Source organism: Lentinus tigrinus, assembly GCF_003813185.1.
Source record: "Lentinus tigrinus ALCF2SS1-7 unplaced genomic scaffold L226scaffold_6, whole genome shotgun sequence".
Classification (NCBI taxonomy): Eukaryota; Fungi; Basidiomycota; class Agaricomycetes; order Polyporales; family Polyporaceae; genus Lentinus; species Lentinus tigrinus.
In genome coordinates this window covers 206,387-220,030 of record NW_027137915.1, presented here as the reverse complement: position 1 = coordinate 220,030, position 13,644 = coordinate 206,387, and the positions used below count along the sequence as shown (strand labels likewise).

The 13,644-nt window shown below is 56.5% G+C and overlaps 5 protein-coding genes across 5 annotated transcripts; 2 read left to right on the top strand and 3 right to left on the bottom strand.

The window, feature by feature from the left end:
* Positions 1-50: 50 nt before the first annotated feature.
* On the top strand, positions 51-1,646 carry L226DRAFT_568503 (uncharacterized protein; the record flags this gene model as incomplete). Its single annotated transcript, XM_067684171.1, has 2 exons — positions 51-1,312; positions 1,370-1,646. The coding sequence occupies 2 exons, from the start codon at positions 51-53 to the stop codon at positions 1,644-1,646; spliced, it is 1,539 nt and encodes a 512-aa protein (XP_067537993.1).
* Positions 1,647-1,990: 344 nt separating this feature from the next.
* L226DRAFT_610739 (uncharacterized protein) lies at positions 1,991-3,788 on the bottom strand. Its single transcript, XM_067686198.1, has 6 exons — positions 3,154-3,788; positions 2,728-3,095; positions 2,592-2,674; positions 2,499-2,531; positions 2,382-2,441; positions 1,991-2,317 (listed from the first exon to the last, which is right to left on the bottom strand). The coding sequence occupies exons 1-6, from the start codon at positions 3,693-3,695 to the stop codon at positions 2,222-2,224; spliced, it is 1,182 nt and encodes a 393-aa protein (XP_067537992.1). The 5' UTR covers positions 3,696-3,788; the 3' UTR covers positions 1,991-2,221.
* Positions 3,789-4,194: 406 nt separating this feature from the next.
* On the bottom strand, positions 4,195-6,577 carry L226DRAFT_482037 (P-loop containing nucleoside triphosphate hydrolase protein). Its single transcript, XM_067676955.1, has 4 exons — positions 6,148-6,577; positions 5,424-6,086; positions 5,182-5,359; positions 4,195-5,123 (listed from the first exon to the last, which is right to left on the bottom strand). Exons 1-4 carry the CDS (start codon positions 6,541-6,543, stop codon positions 4,321-4,323), a joined length of 2,040 nt encoding a protein of 679 aa, XP_067537991.1. The 5' UTR covers positions 6,544-6,577; the 3' UTR covers positions 4,195-4,320.
* Positions 6,578-7,534: 957 nt separating this feature from the next.
* On the top strand, positions 7,535-8,435 carry L226DRAFT_532223 (uncharacterized protein). The gene is made up of 3 exons (XM_067680222.1): positions 7,535-7,640; positions 7,701-8,201; positions 8,273-8,435. The coding sequence occupies exons 1-3, from the start codon at positions 7,569-7,571 to the stop codon at positions 8,360-8,362; spliced, it is 663 nt and encodes a 220-aa protein (XP_067537990.1). The 5' UTR covers positions 7,535-7,568; the 3' UTR covers positions 8,363-8,435.
* Positions 8,326-13,273, bottom strand: L226DRAFT_551428 (P-loop containing nucleoside triphosphate hydrolase protein). The gene is made up of 21 exons (XM_067682813.1): positions 12,918-13,273; positions 12,738-12,840; positions 12,672-12,683; positions 12,515-12,620; positions 12,236-12,465; positions 12,133-12,182; positions 11,839-12,078; positions 11,699-11,779; positions 10,933-11,639; positions 10,781-10,877; positions 10,564-10,721; positions 10,409-10,504; positions 10,238-10,352; positions 10,062-10,181; positions 9,852-10,007; positions 9,659-9,796; positions 9,381-9,599; positions 9,160-9,318; positions 8,960-9,104; positions 8,849-8,904; positions 8,326-8,782 (listed from the first exon to the last, which is right to left on the bottom strand). The coding sequence occupies exons 1-21, from the start codon at positions 13,215-13,217 to the stop codon at positions 8,639-8,641; spliced, it is 3,432 nt and encodes a 1,143-aa protein (XP_067537989.1). The 5' UTR covers positions 13,218-13,273; the 3' UTR covers positions 8,326-8,638.
* Positions 13,274-13,644: the final 371 nt, after the last annotated feature.

The following is a 13,644-nucleotide window of genomic DNA, read 5'->3' as shown; positions in this document are numbered from 1 at the left end:
GGTGCATACAGGCAGCGGTGAGTACTTCAAATTCGAGAGGCCTAGAAAACATGTACGACGCCTCAAAAGCGGATGCTATGTTCTCAAATAGCATCTCGACAAAACGTCCCGCGCAGAAGCCTGCTGCGGTATTATCGAAGAGCCGTGGCGTCGAAGGTTCCCTGTCCGCGTCCACATCAATGTCGGTCACACCGACTATATCAAGCCCAACGAAGACCACGATCAAACGTCCCTCCGCTCCCTCTCTGCATCTTGGTTTCACATCTCTCAAGGTTGCCCCTCGTGGCGAGTCGGCCTCTGCTTTGCGCACGGACATGTCGAAGAAACGTTCGCTCGAAGCGCCGGTCGCAGGCCCATCTTCGAAGATTCGTCGTCTGAATTTTGAACCGCAGTCCAAGGTTACCGATTCTCCGACTCAACTTAAGATACGCCATCCCTTCGTCGACTTCAAGAGTACTGCATCAACCACCCGTGCAACCACTTCTGTGTCACGCAAACCTCTCCCAGTCGCGAGCAAAGCCCCAGCTGGACCTAGCAGCAGTACGGCCGTCTCTTCTTTGCAAGGATCGACCGTCCGGTCGTCTCCCCCGAAAGTGTTCAAGAAAGTGCATAACAAGCTTAGATTGAAGAATGCGTTATCCAGTCCCTTCACGTTCAGTGTTCGCGCCGGTGCCCAACTCCGTGACAAGTCGTCAGCGCCCCAGCCGAGAGAGCAAGTCCATTCCAAGGCGCCCGATGAAGACTCCAGTGACGATGCCACGTACCGCTGTTCGTCTTGTGGTGACACCATGTACACGAACAGGGACATGTGTATGTTATGTCAGATGGCGGAGTTCTCGTCGAAGAACGTCCCCCGGAAGGATCCACGCCCTGCCCTCGTGCCCACCGTCAACGCAACGAACGCTCCGGCCTCATCATCTTCGGTCGCGCCTGCTCCTGCTCCTGCCCCGCAGTCGAAGCCCCGTCCCCAGCGCATGACGAAGAAGATGCGCCAGCGTGAGTTTGAGAGCTGGTTTGGCACCTGGACCAAGGGCTACCGCGGGCACCCCGAGCAACGTGCCTCCACCGAGGACAAGACGGACTACTGGCGGGACGAGCAGACGCGCGAGGAGGGCGGCACCGTGTACCCGACCACAGACGCGTTCTTCTTCGCGCTGCAGCATGCCTGGACCGACCAGCAGGTCGGCAAGGCGCGCGGTGGGACCCAGGTCGTCGAGTTCTACGGCGCGTACTCGATCGTCGCCCAGCCGCGGATTAATGCAGCCACCCGGCACGGGAAGATCAGGGAGCGCATGCGCCAGATGGGTTTTGAGTGAGTGACGGATCTCTTCTCGCTAGGCGACTCGTGTTGACGCAGGCCCGGGCATAGTCTCGATGCGGACAACTATGGGAGGGTCTACTTCAAGCGCACCAAGCCGGACAGCGACCTGCCTGTCACCGACAACGTGTACAAGTACCCGTGCTCGTGTGGTGGTTCGAGCGTGCCGCCGCGTAGCGCTCCTCGTCAGAAACATCGTGCGCCGGACGCGCAGTACGTTGGACCGTGCGGCGGGACGGTTATGATCCTCGTTGGACGCGACGACTCGCTCAGTAGGCCAGGCTTCTACATTCCTGGACAAAGAATCGCGGTCGACATCGTGCATTGAACGCCGTCTGCATGGCATGGACGCACGATGTAGAGGTGAAAAACAGTAGCAGTGCTTCTAATCACTATACGATACCCCAGACAGTTTAGTACCAATCTACAAATCTGCTTCTTGTGCGGTAGTTCTGCTCATACTCATACTGCTCACGATAACCAAGTCTCTAGTTTGTACAGTTCTACTCCCGTAGTACATAGTAGTTCGTTTTGACGCAGTGCTTGAAACGGCCCCCGCAGTACATAGTAGTACTTAGTATTTGTTGTCTTGCAGTGCTTGAAACTTGAAACGGCTGGACTGCCGACCGGAAGTCCTCTTGGCCGTGGTCGATTCGTGGTCAGCTTGCGAGTGAGGTAACACGGTCGGAGCTGGTTAGTTGATTATATGTGGAGCCTCCTTGTACATGTGTATACGATGTATGATACAGACAATCTACGGGTGTGCGTGAGCGGTGAGCGATATGCGAGAGCGGTGGGTGTGCGCAGAGGCTGATGCTAAGCAATGATGTGTTGAGTGCAGGACCGGCAGGATTAAGCAATGCGATAAGGATACTATAAGTATGATTAGTCCGAGCTTGTGCTTTAAGCAGCGGAGAGCTCGGAGTTGGATGATGCCTCAGTCTTCTCGTCTTCCCCAAAGGCCATGTCCCAGAGCTCTGGCCCGTCGCGGATGAGGCACTGTAACAGAGTCAGCGTGTGAGTCGCGGGATCTATTTGAACCAGAGAGAGAAGCGGGACGCACGATGACCACCTCCACGGCGATGAGGACAATGATGATGAGCTCCATGCGGTGTGCAGACGTCTATGTTGGGGAGGAGGGATCAGCGTGACGCGAAGAAAAGATGAAGTGTGCACGTACCTCCGTGAGCAATTCCCTCAGGACGGATTGCATCTGTGCATTGTGTCAGTACTGAGCCCAGCCCCGTCATCAACTCCTGGAGAACACACGCACCTCTGCGGCGTACGTGATCTTGTCGTTCACAGACCGGATACGCGCCCGAACATCGAGAGCGTTGCTCAGCGAGTTGAAGTACCCTGCATCGTACGCGTTGTCAGTACCATGTCCCACACCTGGATGAAGTACGCACCTTCCAGGACGGGCTCGGACCAGTAAAAGTCTGGGGTGTCAGAGAAGTTTTCGCGGTTGAGATTGAGGCCCTGGCGGAAGCGGAGGAGCTCCCCAAGCTTCATGACGAGCGCGCGCCGGCCAAGACCAGGCTTGCCCGTCTTCTGCAGCGTGCGCGGGAGCAGTGCGACCGAGGAGAGGTAGTTTTCGAGGGAGGTCTCGAGTCCGGAAAGCGCGGTCGAGCGGGACAGCGCCTGCGAGAACGCGTACCGAGCGAGCAGCGTCTCGCGCGGGAGCGTCGACGTGGGGAGGTTTGCGGGCATCGTGTCTTCGCTGCTGAGCGGTGGCGTCCGTCCGAGGATAATAAGGTCTCCTTGCAGACGCGTGTCCCTGCGTAACATACACAGGGTGAGCAATTTGTCGACCTGCCAGCAGCACGAGCACCTACTCCTCAGGGTCCGTCACGAACTCGAGGTCCTCCGTCTCCGCTTCCTTCAGCGGCGCAAGTTCCGCACCAGAGGAGCTCAGCACGTCTTGCTTGAACCGCTCCGCTTCCTCCTCGCCGAGACCCCAGCAGACGAAGCTCCCGTTCCCGAACACGAACACCTCGCCTTCCTTCCCGCTCACCTTGTCCGTCCAGCGCGGGACCCACCACGCGTCGTGCAAAAGCTGGGCCCCCGCAGGCAGAGCCGCGCCCAGGCTTGGCATAATATAACGCTCTGCGGACGCATAGGTGAAAATGGGAGTGATTTCACTCCGGGTGGGCGTCGGGTTCGAACGGATGGGGAGCGAGGCAGAGGCGGCGCGGCGGAGCGGTGTGGAGGCTTTGGGCTTTGGCTTGGGCACGTCCGGCGGGGGCTGAGGGATCTTTTGGGTGAATGTGCGGTAGAGCGGTCGCGAGGTCGACGAGGGCGCGAGGGCCGGGAGGGTCTGTCGCTGCCAGCAGCGCGTATATCGGAGCTGGCGGTGGACAAAGGCGAGGGTGTTCATGCTTGCTCACGGCGAGCACGATCAGTACTTCAGTACTGAGGCCTGAAAACAAGAGGTGAGTGGTCAGGAGAGAGGAGGAGGAAGAGGAGGAGGAAGACGAACTCCAAGACGCGCGAGGGCGTCTAGTGTAAGCTAACCTCGGACGAGCGCGGCCGCTACGGACTGTTACCGCGTATTACTGCTCTATCGTCGACCGAAAGACTAAGTCTGCTCAAATTCAGACAGCTCAATGGCGGAGGAAGTCATTTTTTTGTTTTCGTAGAGACAATATTGTTTTGAAGGACGGGTCCACGGAAATAATTGCTGTCTTTACTAGCGTGAACACGGTGACGATGAAGAATTGCTTGGATGCCTCGGGCCCGCCTCATGTCCATGACCCCTACAGTGACACCCGGAACAAAGCCACTATGTGGCGTCCTGGTGGACACTTTGGATTATGGTCCCACTAAACGAGCACAGAGACGGCTGCACGACACCGTCTCTCCGAGATTCCATACCTAGCTCCTTGGAGGTACATATCGTCAACACGTCACCTCTCGCTCAAGTGGTCATGACACGATCTATACGCAACCATGGTATATATGATACAGTGTGGTACAATCTACAAGGTCCTTTCACTCACCGCTCAGTTCTGCATGGTGGCGAATTCCTGGAGGAACTCCTCCATGGCGTTCAACGCCTCCTCTAGATGCTCAAACCGCATCATCTCGCCCCGGCTCAGCGCGAGCGACGTCGCAGTCCTGCACGCGTTCTTGATCTGTCTTCCGTTGATCTCACGCTCTGCGAGCTTCGCGACGAGCGCATCGTCCACTTCCTCCTTTGCGATGCCCGCCTTCGCGAGGAACGCGCGCCAGATCTGCGCCTTTGTCGGCTGCGAGAGCTCGCTGAAGTGCAGCGCGACGTGGATGCGGGAGAGGAACGCCTCGTCGAACGTCTTGATGCGGTTCGTCGTGAGGAAGAGGATGCCACGGTAGTACTCGACGTGCCGCAGGAACACGGCGACCATCGCGTTGCGCTCCATGTCGTGCAGCGAGCGCTGCTCGAGGAAGACGTCTGCCTCGTCGATGAGCAGCACCGCGTTCCACGTCGCTGCGAGGCTGAACGCTTTGCCGAGGGCCTGGTCGAGCTCGTATGCGCTCGTGCCGAGGTCGCCGCTGCCAACGATATAGAGTGGGCGGTGGAGGTGCTCGCTCGTTGCCTCTGCGGAGAGCGTCTTACCAACACCGGGAGGACCGAATAAGTTGATGACGAGACCTTGGCCCTTGCCGCGGATAAAGTCGTCGAAGGCATTCTCGCCATTTGAACTGAGCCGGCCGTGTGCCTCGATGAGGGAGCGCAGCAGCGTCTTCCGCTCGGGGACAAGGACCAGACCTGCGAATGCCTCGTCGTTCCATTCGATCGGCGTGATGTGGTTGACATTGTACTCCACTGAGGAGGAGATCTGTTAGCAATGATTCGAACGCAAAGATTCTTAGGCGATACTCACACCAGAGCTTGTCCGAGAGACTGAAACCATAGACGATCGGCGAGGCGAGAAGGAGCTCCGCATCGGTGAGTGACTCCGCACCGACCCGGTTCGGGATAGCATGATCAGGCATTGGAAGGTCATAGTCAGCGTCGACTCGGTTGAAGCTCGCCTTGTCAACCATGATGCGTGACTTGATCTGTGTGGTCCGAATGGTATGAGTATTGCGATAAGAACGAAGAGTCTGAGAGAAAATGACTGACGCTATACTTGCAGAGCTTCTGGTTGTTGCCCATCCACTCCCACCGCCCGGCCATGCCGCGACACTGCATGTGGTGAATACCGCTCAGCGACGCCCACTTTCGCGCCCGAGCAAGTAAGATCGCAGTCAAGCCCTCCGGGTCGGGATGGAACTGCATCGGGAACGCGCTGAGGGTACAGATCTTCTCCACGCCGTTGAAGTAGTGGACTGTCGCCCTACTCTCAACATATCCGAACCGTGCTCCGGTGCGCGCGGCCAAGTCCTCGTCGGACCAACCGATGCTGTTGTCCGCATCCTCATCTTCGTCTACCATCTCCTCGAGACCTTCGCAGTCGAGACCGTAGTACTGCTGCCCACACGAGTTGGTGAGCTTGACTGATTTTAGCAGGCGCATGGCACGCGTCTCGCGCGTGGTAGGGCAGCGACGGACGATGATCGTGCCCGGGAGGAGGATGGCGTAGAGAAGGTCGAAGGTGATCTCGCCGTGGGAGACGAGGCTAGAGATCCGCGCAAGCGTCTGGCGGTAATTCCTCCGGACCCAGTCCAGGAGGACACGGAGGGAGGCCAGAACGCGTTCCTCTTCCTCCGTACGCGAGCGCGAGGAGAGCTTCTGCTCATACTCCTCAAAGTTGGGGTAAAAGGTGATGAGAAGTTTTGGGTCGAGCTGTGTAATGTCGTGTTATATGAGTATGTGGTACTGATCACGAGGATGTCGCGGTACTCACAGTAAGTGGCTCAGACACCCAAGAGATGCCCCGAACCTGCTGCATGACATCGCGGCATGCCGTGCGCAGGTACGAGCTTTTGATGACAACCTCAAAGGAGATCGTGCGCTTGTGCTTCTCCTGTGCGCGCGAATACTTGCGGACGACGACGAAGCAGAACTTGCTCCAGTCGCTGTTTTCATCGGACGTGTCTGTGCCGACGGGCTGCACGAGCTCCGCAGCCACGTCCGGGTTCGACGTATCTTCATAGTCCCAGACGTTCTTCTCCTCGTCGTACTTGGAGTCAACGTACTTGATGCCAAGCTCCAACGACGGGAGCTCCTCGACCGTCGTCGGGGGAGAGGGGGTGGGGGCGATGGAGGAGCTCGAGCTTGCGCTGCCGGTGCTGGAGGCCATGGTTGAGAGGATTGCGACAGCTACAGAGGTCGTCGCAGGTTGGAGGGAAAACCTGTTGTGCGTGGTGAGCTATATACCTCATCCCAGTCGACGGATATGGCAAGTTGCACTTGAGGCGGTGGTGATAGACTCGCCTCGCGGTGCACAGAATGACTTCGATGGGGCACACTTGACTCACTACATATGCCTTGAGGCGCGGAGCCGCCGCTCAACAATGGCGGCGTACCGCCACACTGCGCAAAAGCAATGCACACCGCTGCTCAGAGAGCCAAGATACGGCTAAAAACATCCGCTGGTCTCTCTGTTGAGTTACTGTAGAGTACATACCCGAGTTAAGTCGGCAATTGACCGTCATCGACCACTCCGAACGAACCTCCGGTGTCGGCGGAAAGAAGCAGTAGCATGCGATTGTGTTTCATCATGGAAGATGAATTCAACACGGCTTATCGCCTGCAGACCCTCGTCACTTGACGACGTCGACCCTATCCGCAGGCCAAAGTATGACTTGTTGCCGAATACCGCTTGTCCACGTTTGCGCGGTTGGCTGTGACATCGAAAATTGTCCAGGTGGACTGCCTGACGTGGCGAATGCAGCTACGAGCTGATGTGTCATTTCCCCTGGCTAGAACAAGAGTGAGTACGACGGCCGGCATGCTCTATGGAGGATGGTGGCGGCCAGTAGTGACAGATTGGGACAACGCTGAGCGAAAGACAGTTGCAGCAATGCTGAGAGAACTTCGGTTCTTCTTGGCGCCTCTTGCCAAGTTGAGGCTCCTCGCTCTGGGTGGAGCCGCATTGCATGTTGCCCGGCAAGAGTTCAATGGTACCTGTAGTATCTGTAAATGCATGCTGCAGGCTGAAAGTTAACTAAGATTGTGTTCAGCGGGGCCCCCGACTGTGCGTGACACCACGCACGTGCCGATGTATCGCGTGGTGTCAATGTCATGCGTCGCACGTTGCGGACACGCCGCCGTGACCTGCCTGAGTCCTTTCCCTTAGACTGCAGCCATAAGCCGGTCATCATCATGTCCGGAGAGACCCATTCCGTTGTGCCCACACTCGAAGTGCCGTCGACTGCCCTGCCAAATGAAACTGAGGTAACACATTCATACTCCTCGCTGAATTCCCAGATGACTTACCATGCGGTGCCTGTGCAGATATTCGAAGCAAATTCGCTCCCACCTACATCGCCAGATGCCCCAGCCAGCTACCCCCCGTTGCCAGAACCTCGAGATCCCAATTATTTTTACATCTTGGGATGGCGCCTGGACGATTCCTGGGTCATGGAGCAGGTTAGGAATGAAGGTCACCGCGATGAACAGCTTGGTCTCCGGTCTAAGGTACGGCTCATGTGGGTCGAAGCAATGAAGCCGGACACCGCCGCATACGGACACCGTCATGTCACGTCAACCACCTGCTTTGCGCCAGAGTACACTCCCGTGGGTGATGTGCAAAACGACCGCCAAAAGACCATCACAATACTCGCCATCTGTCATTCCTCAGACCCGTTTTACAATTTGCGTCCTACCCAAGGCCAATATGAGCGTCTCCAAGCAATGTTTCGCGGAACACCCAGCTGGTACAGAAGCGCCGTGTTGGATGTTGAAATGATGAAGCGAGCATGGGAAAACCATGAGTTCACACTTGATTGCTGTAAGGTATGTCACATCTCTACAGGCATATCAACCAGAAGTTCGGACGAGCTTTACTAATCCATCTATTTCGCAAGCGTGACAGGCGCCATCTGGATATTATCAGACCTTGGACACCTTCGGAATGGGCCCAGTGGTGCCCGGAAGAGAAGGATGCGGACGTGTAGGATGCGGACGTGTACATCAATTTCGACCCTCGTCCGACTCCTGGGGTAGTATAATAATGACATGCGATTGAGACGCTTTCTGAGAAGTGCGTGGAGAACACCAGAACAACACCATACTAGTTGAGAGCTCAAACGTCCGAGCATAATCTACACCATTAGCAACATGCGTACTGAGAACTAAAGCACTTGACTACTATGATACGAAGACAGAGAACCTGAAAGAGAAAGTCCAAAGTCACATTGGCTGGCGGACCTACGCCGTCGTGACCGGCGACCTCATGAGAACGCCAACACGCCTTGGCCACGCTCGGGATCCGTCATGCGATGCACTCGGACGGTGTTCCCGATGTTGATGTTCGTCATGTCCTGCGGCGTGATGAGAACGTACTGCTTGCGGTTGGACGTATTCGCAGTGTCGATCTACAAAAAACAAGGTTGTCAGCGTCCACCGGACATACGGCTCGAACGAGACACGCATGAACCCACCATCATCTTCATACTGATACGACGGTTGACGGCGTCCATGAAGACATCGAACTCATCTATGAACAGGTCAGCACATCGAGCACACGAGAGGGAGGCGCGACGAGGGCTCACCAAGGCACCGGATAGGACAGCCGATAGACTCCCAGAGCGAGAGCAACAGACAGATAGTCGAGAACGACTTCTCGCCACCACTCAGCGAGCGCGGGTCCTTCTCTCGAGTGTTCGCTTGGGTCAGGTTCTGGTCGTCGGTTTGGACCTAGCCTCGCGTGTGAGCATCGACCTTCACATGTCTGAGCGCAGCGGCACCATACCTTCAGCTCCAGCTTGCCATTGACGTGGTCGAACAAAACCTTCCCGAAGTATCCACGGTTCGAGAGATGGTAACCAAAGTAGACCTTGCAGCGGAGTGCGATGTGGCGACGGAACTCGTGCCACCTCGCGAGACGCGCCTTGACGGACTTCTTCAGAGCCTGCGACGTAACGACACACGGTAAGATCGAGAAGCTAACGCATCAAGACAAAGTCGACATACCTTGTTGAGCGAGTTTAAGGCCCTGATTTCCTTCTTGGCTGTATCAAGAGCGGCCTTCTTCCGCTGCAACTCCTCCGCGATCTCTTCGATGGAGGCGCCCTGGCGCTTCTCTCGCTCCTTCAGAGCAGCCTGCACGGCTTCGAGATTGCGCTGCACAACCTCGACCTTGCGCGGATTATGAACGCGCTCGCAGTAGTCCGAGGCCTTCTTGGTCCAGGCCTTCAACACGGAGGAGCTAGTCAGAACTACCCGTTCGAGCAAGAACAAATGTAACTTACCTCGAACTCGGCTTGCACGTCATTCGCGGCTTCCTCTGCGGCCTTGAGCTTGTCGCGCTCTGCATCAGCCTTGGTCCGATAGTGCTGTATCGAGTGATCCGCCTGCATACGCTCAGTCACGGCATCTGACAGTCGGTCCTGCGAGACTCGTCAGCTTCCTGTATGACGGTCGCACAAAGAAACACGGGCTTACCTTGATCGCCTGTCGCCTCTCACTGAACTCCGCGATCTGCCTGCGAATCTGCTCATTCTCGATAGATAACGGCTTCCCCTCATCGGCGACTTTCTGCTTCTCCCTCGCCAAGGCCTCGAATTGCTGCATGATATTCGCCTTCTCCTCCATCGCTTCCTGGCAAGGACGTCAGCATCCGTCGTCAACATCGACATGCATCCTACTGCTGACCTGGAGGGCGTCCTGAAGCGCTTGGATGTTCACAGGCAGGTCTTCGTTCAACTCGACTTGGAGGTTGCTGATCTTCGTCCTCAACTCGCGGCATTCCCTGCCGAGCTGACGCTCCTTAGCCTGTGCGAGAGAGTGAGCCTCATCGGTCAAAACGATATAGAGGATAGCGCTCGCACCTGAAGATCATTGACCGCTTTCTGGGCCCGGCTCAACGTGCCTTTGAGCTCTTGAAGCCGCAAAATACTGGCCTGCAGTCTACTGCTATACTCGTCCCGCTGGCCCGCCCACCGTCTGTTCCGATACTCGGTCAACAACTGTCCCAGAAACTTCCGCATCTCGGAACGTACCTCCTCTCCGCATCCGCATTGCTGCTGCGGAAGAGCTGCTGACGGTTGTCTCCGTTCCTCAGGGGAGGGATCGGGTTGGACTGTCCACCTCCCTCGCTGGAGACATGATTCACATCAGTTTCAATCGATGTCTGTCGATGAGCAGACCGACTTACGGGAAACGAACGACGCGGTAGTTATCTGCAGCCATCGCCGTGCCTCCGGTGCCCAGTGACATGAGCATCTGATCTGCCTCTGCACGCGTATGGGCCAGCAGGACGCTCTCGACATGAGCAGAGTTGACCAGCTGACGCAGGACATATGGGTCGGACACCTGTGGACATGTAAGCGATGAGGATGACTACACGACGAACAGACACGGCGTCCACATACCTCTAGTGCCCGCAGGATAGTGAGGTACCCTTGCGGAGGCTCTCCCTCGCTGAAGTCGAACAGATCGACTTCTGCGATGATGATTTGGCAGTTACGGCTAGATATCAAGGTGATCAGAGGGACGCGGACAGGATGACAGGCGCGGCACTCACTTTCCGCTCTCCTCGAGGATCTTCGCCAACGCAGGCCGGTCACGACCATCAGTGAGAGCAAAGCTGCTCATGTTGCCGCCAATAACGATCCGCAACAAGTTGCCCCACTTCTCCGGCTCCTTGATCTTGACGTACAGCCCGAACGGGCCGACAGGAGGCTGCCCGTACCACTGCCTGTGCCGGATCTCGTGCATGACGCGGTCCATGTTGTTACCAAACTGCGCGAACTTGCTGCGTTCCATCTCAGCGCAGCGTGCCATCTGCCCCTCGCACTCCATGACGCGCTCCTGCAGGGTGCCGCGCTCAAGCTCGAGCCGCCTGATCTCGGCGGTCGCGGATTCCACCTCGCCGAAAGCATGTTGACGCTCCTCGACGACGTTCTTGAGCGTGGCGTCCTTCTCCGCGAGCTTCGCGTTGGTCTCTTGCAGCTTCGCATTGGCCTTCTCGCGCTTCTCTCGCGAGTGCGATTCTACGCGAGCTTGTTCGTCGCTGATCTGCTTCTCGAGACCGGCGATGGTGCCGTTGACGCCGACGAGAGACTCGTTGATGGTCTTCTCTTCGCTTCGGAGCTGCGACATCTTCGACTTGTTCTGGTTGGACTTTCTCTTGACCTCCTCTTGGCGTTGGTTCAGTGTTTCAACTTCACCGAGTGCCTCGAGCTCTTCCTCGAGAACCACGACATTGGCGTTGCAAGCTACGCGCAGGTCCTGACGTCCAAGTGAGCAACACCATTTCGCATCCGCAACCAGCCCAACGGCACACATACCTCAGCCGTCTTGATCTCGGCTTCATTCCTCTCGATCTTGTGCTGAATAGCGGCTACGTCTTTCATCTTGCCTTCCAATTCCTACGCACGTGGGGATATGAGCAAAAAACAGAGAAAACACGGAGGTAGATTCTTCCAACCTGTTCCTTGGCAGCAACATGAGCCCACGCAAGCTCCTTCTTAAGCTCATCGGCCCTATGACGCTGCTCGCGAGCCCTCTCAGCCTCCTCAAAGCGCTGCTGGGCTTCATTATACTGGTCCTCGAGGTCCGGGATGACTTCCGCTTTCCGCTTCAGCACCTTCGCCGTCTGGCTGATGTTCTCCATGCAAGTTTGGTACTCCTCGCTAAGTTGACTCAGCTGAGTACCCTTGAGGAAGAACTGCATCGCCCCGCGTCAAAGAAGCGGGCATCGTGTAATGAACACCTCACACACCTTGTACTTGTCACTCGGCGACGACGCTGACAAGAACTGCCGGGCAGAGTCTAGTACGGTTCGCGTGAGCAATCACATGCGCAGACGATGCATCGGTACACACCCTGAGTGAGGATGTTCATCGGGTTGTCGACCTGGATGTTCATGTGGTCGCAGATCGCCTGCAGCTCCTCGCGCTTCGTGGAGATGACCTTGCCGTCCTTGTTCTTGATCTTGTACGAAGACGCGCCATCCTTGGTGAACCGACGCGTGATGACGATGCTCTTGCCGTATTCCTTCGGCCTGTATGCCTCCTCGCCCTGGTTCTTGAGGACGACCGTGACCTCGGCGACGCTGTGGACTGTTAGTGCGTGGGTGAAGGAGGGTATGTGTCGCGACATACGATTGTCCCTCGCGAATGAAAGACTTCAACCCCGTGCCGCGGCCAGTCGAATTGGCCTTGCCACCAAGTGCCACTGTGAGCGCCGACAGGACTGCACTCTTACCACCTGAGAAGTGTGATTAGCGGGGCAACAGACGACTTGTGCGCGTACTCTCACTTCCGTTGTGACCTAATTAGATAAGGGTCAGGAACGACGAAGCTCAAGCACGTAGTAGGAACGCACCAATGATGAAGTTGATCTGTGGCCCCAGCTGGAACGTCAAGTACTTGTGGCACATGAACTGGTGCATCTCCAGCGACTCGATGATGCCCATCTCAGCGATACCCTAACATAGCGGTACAAGCGCATGAGGATCGTCTCCCAAATACATATTTCCAACAAGGTGCTTGAAGGACGACTCACTCCTTGGGTCTTCGACTTGTTCATAAGCCTCTCCCGAATGATCTCCTCATGATCCTCCTCGAACTTCTTCTCCTCATCCTCATCCGGCTGCATCCCCGCGTCCCCATCGTCGTCGTCATCTTCAATATCAATCGGTTCGTGGTTGTCTTCCTGCGCGGGCGCGCGCCCCTTGCCCTTGCCACTCCGCCTGTTGTGCGGCCCGGGTTGCTCGTCGTCGCTCTCGCTCGTCCTGGAGCGCTTTGAATGAGGCTCAGACTCTCGCTCGTCGTCAGAGTCGGCGACCGCTCTGCGTTTGGCCATACTGGACCTGATGTATACAGGGAAGGAGGGGAGACGTGTGTGGTGGTCGGGAGTTAAGCGGTTTTCGAGGCGCGACGCGACGCGTTAGCGCTCATAAACAAAGGCACGTGCGCGCTTTGTGGCGGGGACGGATTTGGATGCCTCCGCTAAATACTGCGTTGCTACTCAACGCCGCGCTTAGCCTATGCATAATGTAGCAGGTCTCAAATGGAGTATCAAGGACGCATTAGTTTGGGTGGCTTACAGAGACCAACCCCAAGGTTAGCGAGGGGTGATCAAGCCTCACGCAAAAATTGCACCTTGCAGGTGACTCACCTGTACGGAAGTGAGACCAAATGTAATCACGTTTCAAGCACAACAAGCACAAAAGCGTAACAAGAAAGTATGCGTAAGTATATACCACAATGCATCTCGTAATAACTACATG

Excerpts from the sequence above, each read along its gene's own strand:
- L226DRAFT_610739 (XM_067686198.1), bottom strand. The coding sequence starts at position 3,695 with ATGAACACCCTCGCCTTTGTCCACCGCCAGCTCCGATATACGCGCTGC. Across the intron at positions 2,532-2,591 it reads AGATCACGTACGCCGCAGAG|ATGCAATCCGTCCTGAGGGA; the intron begins GTGCGTGTGTTC and ends CACAATGCACAG. Across the intron at positions 2,442-2,498 it reads TGAGGGAATTGCTCACGGAG|ACGTCTGCACACCGCATGGA; the intron begins GTACGTGCACAC and ends TCCCCAACATAG.
- L226DRAFT_482037 (XM_067676955.1), bottom strand. The coding sequence starts at position 6,543 with ATGGCCTCCAGCACCGGCAGCGCAAGCTCGAGCTCCTCCATCGCCCCC. Across the intron at positions 5,360-5,423 it reads AGAAGCTCTGCAAGTATAGC|ATCAAGTCACGCATCATGGT; the intron begins GTCAGTCATTTT and ends CGGACCACACAG. Across the intron at positions 5,124-5,181 it reads TCTCTCGGACAAGCTCTGGT|TGGAGTACAATGTCAACCAC; the intron begins GTGAGTATCGCC and ends TCTCCTCCTCAG.
- L226DRAFT_532223 (XM_067680222.1), top strand. The coding sequence starts at position 7,569 with ATGTCCGGAGAGACCCATTCCGTTGTGCCCACACTCGAAGTGCCGTCG. Across the intron at positions 7,641-7,700 it reads CCCTGCCAAATGAAACTGAG|ATATTCGAAGCAAATTCGCT; the intron begins GTAACACATTCA and ends GTGCCTGTGCAG. Across the intron at positions 8,202-8,272 it reads TCACACTTGATTGCTGTAAG|CGTGACAGGCGCCATCTGGA; the intron begins GTATGTCACATC and ends CTATTTCGCAAG.
- L226DRAFT_551428 (XM_067682813.1), bottom strand. The coding sequence starts at position 13,217 with ATGGCCAAACGCAGAGCGGTCGCCGACTCTGACGACGAGCGAGAGTCT. Across the intron at positions 10,182-10,237 it reads AAGCGGTCAATGATCTTCAG|GCTAAGGAGCGTCAGCTCGG; the intron begins GTGCGAGCGCTA and ends TCTCTCGCACAG. Across the intron at positions 9,319-9,380 it reads CCTTAAACTCGCTCAACAAG|GCTCTGAAGAAGTCCGTCAA; the intron begins GTATGTCGACTT and ends GTTACGTCGCAG.